Below are 7,768 nucleotides of genomic sequence, written 5' to 3'. Positions count from 1 at the left end.
TATCAATTTAAGAGATTAAACTGCAATATTGATCAGTGTATTTGGCCTATTTAAATGAAAGTGGCAACACAGTAACCAACTGTATTAACCACACTAATGCTTTAATTGAGAAATTCTGTAATATACTCTTCTATTTTCAACATCTGTTGATACAGCGACCTTCATGGTGGTCCGGAATCTCTTTAGAGATGATGCGTGCCTATAGCAAGACAGGTATAATATAGTGCCAATGAGTCTGCTCTAATACAATACACTTACCATACTCAAATACAACAATTTCTTTCAGGAATGTAAATTACCAGTAACGCATAAGCGAAATTGCATCCCTTTCAAAAGGAGCCCCACTTCCAAATACTGGCTAGTATTTCATGTGGCTAACAGGTTTACGGCCTTCAGTGAGCAGCAAAGCTACACCAATCTGAATCATCCCAGATCCTACTCAACGCCACCTCCCACTAAACAACATATAAATACCACAAACTTGTATTTCACATGAGTAAAACATTTGTTGCATAGTAAGGGCAATGCAGAATGAAACTTTATGTTTTGAACATCTAACTGGTTTTGGAAAGCTAATGCTACGGTCATTCCTTTAACACCTTTTCAAAGGTGGAGAATACAAATGGAAGAGATCGTACAGCAGTTCTGTTTAAAGACTTCACATACATTTATTCAAACGGTACACAGATTGCTCCTTAATAAGCAGGGTCCATCAAGAACACACCGGGTGTGAAGATGCCCATAGGCCAATGATCAAACTCTGTGGGGAGGAGAGAGATTCATACTGACCAATGCAGATTGGCATTTATGAAGAGCAACATAAAAATCCTTTAAAAGCAAGCAAAAGAGAGAGAGGGGCCTCTGCTGGCCATGTCTGAGCACTCACAGTGCCAAAGTGCACAAGTGTCAGCGTGACACACAGCAGCCTCGGAGGGGTTTTGAGATGTCTTACTGGGTTCTCACAAGTTTACTCCCATGAGTGGGAAAAAGCATACCAAATGAGCTGCAGTGTAAATTAAAGAGTTAATCAGCATTAAAAAGCCCCACATGTGCACGCACACACACACACGCACGCACACACAGGGCAATGTCTGCTACAGGCAAACAGAATTAAAATAACCTATCTAATGTTCTATCTGAGATGGTAAAAATTAATATAATACTCATAAAATTAGCAATTAATCTCTGCCATCGTCCTCGACACTGCTGCCAACACTGGTTAACGATACATCTAACGCTGGAATAAGTCAGTCTCATGTATCGCATCTGCTATATTAAGATAACGCACGTCTATTTCTCTAACATTTGTTATATAGGAACAAACCTAAGGCTATGCTTCTCTTTAACCTGGGACCCTAACCTGATAGGCCACATATTGATCCGTGCCCAATAGGCAGATGACCTTCACACCTAAAGATCCAGAGGCCACACACACTCATATCCTGCCATTATGCAATATCTGGACACATACTTTCAACTTACAATTTATTCAGTGAAACAAGCTAGGCAGATATTAGGCCTGGGATTTACATCTTAACACATTACGATGATCAAAATGTTGGAAATTAATCCCTTAGTATGACAGAATAATAAGCATGTAAGTAAACACCAGATATGAACAAACGAGTCTATTATCCATTTGAAACCAAGAGTCCATTCTTTTTATGTATGAAGGACTAAACATGAACCATTCATAATTTTTTTTCCTTCAATCCAAAGCTTAATTACCATATGTAATCTGTCTTCGGTGTAAATTTGGTCATTTGATTCATATCTTCATGCAGTAAGTCTTGATGACGACATTTTCATACGCAGCCTGGTTTGGAGTAGGTGTGCCGAGCCCTGGTCCTTGACGGATAGAGCCCAAGCTTAATAATTATGATTCTATTAGCATGTGAGTGATGCCTGAAACACCAGACAAGGTGACTCTCGATCCAGTTCTTTAATAAAATCAAAAAAAGACAAAAGCCATGTGGGCCAATTTGGAGCAGGACTGGACACTGCCGATTTCACGCTCGAGAGGTCAGAAGCCCAGCCGCGAGATACATCTCAGGGTCGGAGGCCAGCAGATCCACATACCATTCCAGCAGAATAACTGATCACACCTGACCAGCAACCAGCAAGACAGTATGGCGTTTACTGACAGGGCTAAGGCCACAAAGCACACACAGAGGCTATTAGATTTTCACATTCCACATCCAGAGACTGAAGCTGTCTAACAAAGTATTCTTCTTTCGAAGAAGGGGGGACAAAAAAAAAAAAAGGGAAACCGTGAACTCCTTTGATCTAACTTGAGTACTTTGTCAAAAGACTGATTTTGTTTTTGGTTGATACTCAACAGTGCTTCTGTAACCTTTGTCCTACTTGTGGAGCAGAGCAGGCGATCTGGGTCAGAGCATTGTCCGATAAAGGGAGCCAGCCAGGGTGACTATTGGCTCATTTGGGCCTCCATGGCCTGGGCCGTCCACTCCGGGGCTGCTTGGCTTATCTTCTCCAGAAGGTTGTTCACCTGGAAACACAGCGACTGGATCTGCTTGTCCCAGGTGGGCAGTGGCTCGCGTGCTAATGGGAGAAACAGCCAAAACACTGTTACATTTAACAGCTGCACAAGACGGCAAAGTCACGTGACACGATAACCCAGCACTGTGAGAAAATTATTATCAAGCATTTTTACTTTATTTATGGAGAGGTCAACAGAGTTTACTTATCAAAAAAACACACAGTAATACATCCTGATAGATACCAGGGTATACACAGAAATCCAGAGGTTAAATTTAACGCCTTTTAATACCTTTTTTAATACTTACTCAATATTTTTTAAAACCCCCACGACATTGAGTTGCACCCATTTTTAAAAAAGTTTTTAAACTGATTTAAAGATTTATAATATTACACAATCATGGCCTGTACAACAAAATTTAAATAGGGAACGAGTCAACAGAATAAATTTAGAGACTGTGATTTTGAAAACATCTTGCATTTGTTAAACTTCTTCAGTCACAAGTCCATATCTTTATCCACTAGGCTACTCATGGCAAGTGCCTTAATTGTTTGCCTTTTTCTTCAATGAGTTTATCGATTTGCACCAGTTGACTAACTGCTTTCGTCCAAGCATTCCTGATTTATGAGTTGTGCATCGCATATGCGACTGGAGAGCGTTACCCCCATCCAGGTGATATTTATGTTTTTTTTGCAAACAGAACAGTAACCCTCTGATTATTTCCTGCTACCTGCCTTAGACAGTCCTTAATACCTTAAGCCTCTCTGTGCCAGGCAAATATCAACTTCTCATTACACGTCAGGTACCCAACTATATAGAAAAAGTGACAGTGCCCTGACCCAGACTGATTTACTGCTTTAAAAATCAGATGGAAACAAGGCATGTCATCCTATTGTGCACAAAGGTCTGAATGAGAGGACATGTTTACGTGCCCATTTTAATTAAAGCTTATACATTTAATTAATTTATGATTTATGAAAACAGCTTGTTTAAGTGTCTAGGTTTATTAAGAATTATTTGAATCAACTTGTTAACTTTAGTGCTTGAGCAATTTAAATTTTGTGAATCTTTATATGCATATTAAATTATTAATATTATTTGTATTTATACAATTTAGTTTGATGGAAATGTATCTCTTATCATTTAAATTGTACAAGTTGAAAAAATGATCCAAATATTTTTTTCTGTGTACAGGGAGTGGATGTAACGAACTAGAACTACTCACATTAGTGAAATTAAGCAGTGTTTCAGATACTTGCATTTGAAGTATATTTTTAAGTTGTAATTTAACCTGTTTGAGTAATGTAAGCAATCTACTTCAAAGTTTAGTTAACTTCATTGTCTTAAACAGTAATGTTATAAAAACCATATATGGTACAACTGAATACTCAAATGAAATCTGGAAACCTGGCTTCTCATTCACATGTTTGTGCACTATAGTATGACATACCTCGTTACCATCTGATTTTTAAAGCAGTAAATCAGTCTGGTCCAAGACAATGTCACCTTTTCTATATAGTGAGGTACCTGACACGTACTGAGCACAGAGAGGTTTAAGGTACTAAAACGGTCCCACTACAGGCAGAATCGCATCATTATATTGGGCTGCGAAGCATTTAATGTGGATTGGAAAATCCGAATAAGGAGCTGCGAATAAGTAGCCAACTTCAGCCTCGTGTTTATACTCCACCCTACGGCCGCCGGCAGATCTCGCTCCACGTCACGTCAGCTGCAGCCAGACCTAATCCTAGTCGAATGCAGCCTGCTGTAGGCTTGCTTGGAGTGCAAGTAGCCAACATGTACTTCAGCGTGCAAACTGTTTAAGGCGTCGCTCAACCACTGAATATGACGTCGGCATCACAGAGATCATCTATAAATGAAAGACTGAGCCAAATCTACATTTAAAATAATTTGCAGATAACCTTTAAAACACAAATGGACAATTTGTAGTTTAAAAAAATCAAAAAATTAATACCTTGAAAATTTGCGTGCAATACCTTTTAATGGTCTTAATTTTTGCTTATGTGATTTACTATCTTTTAATAGTTTTTAAAACCCCGCGGACACCCTGTATACCCTTAACTTTAAGCAGTATGTGAACTGGAAACTGGATTTCGTTAATGAGTCCTATTCAGTTACACTAAACCTCGCCATGAGACGCCACGGAGACGGAATCATACTCACTCTCAAAGTGGACTATCCCGTCTATCTGATCAATGAAGCCGTTCATTCGCCCCTCCGTGATCATCTGCGAGGCGATCTTCTCCGCCTGTGGGCGACGATAGAGGTGGTCACTAATACATCTAGCCACACCCCACCAGACACAGGCACATGGCTGGAAGTGTCACACTCACAAGACACAACAGTGTTTAGACTCACTTCAAGGTTTAGTGTGCCGAGACCACTCATGTGAAACTCCGCTCAATGACAATTATGAATGACATGTTAGAGGTTAGTCTACCTGCAACAGTACACAGCACCACGTTTTTACACTCTGAACCAAGAACACGTTAGTGCTCACAACGCTGGCTGGTTGCATTCTGACTATTACAAAACGACAGCTCACTCCCATTATAATCAGGGTCATAAAGGCCCACCGACAGATTTTTATACATATTAAAGTATTACTTTGACTCAATGTATTTCATCAACAAAAATGTGGTGAAATGATCGCTAAACAGTACCTTACATTAACAGAAGTATTTGTAACTGTCTTTAAGGTATTTTACAGGTATTTTACAGGAGCACTACAAAACTGAAGGGAATAATGAAAATAAACATTATATATATTCAGCAGCAAAACGAATTTATATGAGAAGGGGTAAAACCATTTGGGCTATAGAAACCATACATATTTTAGGTGGAACGTCAATTCAATTTCTGTTACAGCAGACTAGTGTCTGAAATATAAATATGTATAATTATAAATTCATGCTCTTCTGCAGAACTAGTAATGTGGTTCGTTTCAGGTCACTCGGCCCCTGAAAAGCCTCAGCCTCATCTCCTCTCTTGCCAGAAGCCAGTAGAGGCAGATTCAGGTTTTATGTAGCTCTTGAATTTACTTACCTAGAAAAAAGTCACCTTTTCCCCTACACAACCAAAATAACTGCCAAGCTGTTTATCAGCTGTCTGTGTAATTAACCTCACTAAGAGAGAATCACGTACACACCAATAAAAGCCTACTTTAGGCCAAACAGCCCTGAATACCACATTAAAAACAGTCTTCTGCTGGATAAAGGCTAAATATCCCATCAATATGGGATATTTATATTCAATTCCTCTAACTTAAAAAAGAACCAATCAAAATGCTAAAACTACGCTTGGAGCCAATGGTCCCTTTCCATTGTATGTAAAATCTAATAGATCCATAAAATTCCATATTTCAATAGCAAGGCTATTATAAGGGGAGTGCACTCCACATATTATACACTTGTCTTCGATGGAAGCACTGACAACCACGTTCCGGTTCCGGTTTTTAGTTTGCATTTCGGGTCACACTTGATTTATTAGTAAAGTAGTGTATTTGTTCCCTACCAAGTTGGCTCTGTAACCAGGGGCATCCTCATTGGAACAACCGCCCTGCACAACGACACACATATATTCAAAATACAAGCCACCCGGAGACGGGCACAGCGCTGCTATAAAGCTGGCATTAAAAAACACAAAAACGTGGACATTTTTTTTTCTTTTAAATTCTCAAACAGGGGTGTCTGACAAAAGGTCAGAGATATTAAAATTTCCACCTGAAACGTCTCATATTTCAAAATAACCGACATGCGTTCTGTAATTTGAAATTCCAAAATAAACAGAAGGGTGGGAAAATGGACCAAAGGGTTAATTTTCCCCAGACTGAGGAAAAAATTCACCTTGTCACTCCAACAACTATATGCTATGGAATAACAGAAACAACTTGCCACACCATACAAACATGCAAAAAAAATGCAATGGTGCATCAAACCACTCTTCAACACGATAGTGACCAATTTCTCAGTCTTCTTCATTTATAAGACAGAACCTGCCATTTCTAGGGCCGAAACTGGAACGGACCATTTGGAAACGGGCCTAAGGTGCAGACAGCTTTCCCGCAACAGGAGGAGTGCAGGGACAGAGGAGGCTCCGTTTGAACTGTAAGCCCTTACCTTGGCAGGAGGGATCTCCAGCAGGGCGCCTAGCTCTTCAAAGGTGATGTTATTGTAGAGCTTGCTGGCAGACAGCAGGTTGTGCTCAATGACAGCCCTGTCTAATATGCTGGAGCCTGCGGGGGGAAATAGCCATTTCAAGATCTACCCCGTTAAGTATATTTGCACTACACTGTTTCTGTTATTTGCAGTTATTGTTATGTATTGTGGTGTACTTTTTTACTTCTAGTTAAAATTTTATTCTTTTGCTTTATTTTATTCTTTATCCTTGCCCCACTATTTACTGTTTAGTGTTCCATCACAACTGTTCCTTATTCTGGATGTATGCTGCTCTATAGAAAGACATCTTCGTTTCATAGGTGTGAAATGATAATAAAGTGACTTATTAAATATTTCCTTTCAGTGTCAATTAACTCTACTGTAAAAGGAGCAAGGCAGAGCAGTTTTGACTTCATTGAGTATAAGATGTACAGTGGTCCCCCCCAATCCGCAGTTTCCATTACCCGTAGTCAACTGCGGTCCAACAATATTACATGGAAAATTCCAGAAATAATTCACAAGTTTTAAACTGCACGCCGTTCTGAGTAGCGTGATGAAATCTAGCACCATCCTGATGTGACTGTGTTCAGGTAAACTTTATTTTAAAAATCAATACTGTATTAATTATTGTTAATCTCTTACTGTGCCTAATTTAAAAGAACTAAACTTTTTTTTTAATAAAAAAAAAATTAAACTTTACCATAGGTATGTATATAAAGGAAAAATCAATACTGTGTAAATATGTGTGTGGGTGTATGTGTATTTAATAATATACATATGGTTTGGTACTATCTGCAGCTTCAGGCATTCGCGCGACATGTCCACCACGAATATGAGGGGACTACTGTGCCGAATATTATCCTGTGGCTGGGGGGTGTGGAGTGCCTGGAGACTGACCGTCCGCCGTAGTGGCCTTCTGGTGCGGCATCAGCATGGCTGCAAACTCCTGCAGCTGGTTCCCCCGGATGATGCGGTCCAGGTACATCTTCTCCAGGATGCCGTACGCGGCAAGCTGCTGGCAGCGCTCGTCCTTGAAGAGGGTGGCAAGCATGCGGGAGCGCTGCTGGCCTGTACACAGAGAGAGAACGCA

The 7,768-nt window shown here is 39.9% G+C and overlaps 1 protein-coding gene across 2 annotated transcripts in view; it reads right to left on the bottom strand.

The window, feature by feature from the left end:
- Positions 1 to 643: 643 nt before the first annotated feature.
- cops4 (COP9 constitutive photomorphogenic homolog subunit 4 (Arabidopsis)) overlaps positions 644 to 7,768 on the bottom strand; it is a 12,542-nt gene continuing 5,417 nt past the window's right edge. The window contains exons 8-12 of one of the 2 annotated variants that reach the window (XM_049021313.1): positions 7,576 to 7,746; positions 6,640 to 6,755; positions 6,035 to 6,079; positions 4,685 to 4,769; positions 644 to 2,562 (exon numbers count right to left, since the gene is read on the bottom strand). In XM_049021313.1, coding sequence (XP_048877270.1) covers positions 2,429 to 2,562; positions 4,685 to 4,769; positions 6,035 to 6,079; positions 6,640 to 6,755; positions 7,576 to 7,746 — 551 coding nt within the window. In that variant the 3' untranslated portion in view covers positions 644 to 2,428. The remainder of the gene's footprint in view (positions 2,563 to 4,684; positions 4,770 to 6,034; positions 6,080 to 6,639; positions 6,756 to 7,575; positions 7,747 to 7,768) is intronic. The other variant, XM_049021315.1, reaches the window with a different exon arrangement.

Source organism: Brienomyrus brachyistius, chromosome 7, assembly GCF_023856365.1.
Source record: "Brienomyrus brachyistius isolate T26 chromosome 7, BBRACH_0.4, whole genome shotgun sequence".
Lineage (NCBI taxonomy): Eukaryota > Metazoa > Chordata > Actinopteri > Osteoglossiformes > Mormyridae > Brienomyrus > Brienomyrus brachyistius.
Note: the sequence above shows the minus strand (reverse complement) of the source record. Positions and strands in the feature narration are given on the sequence as shown.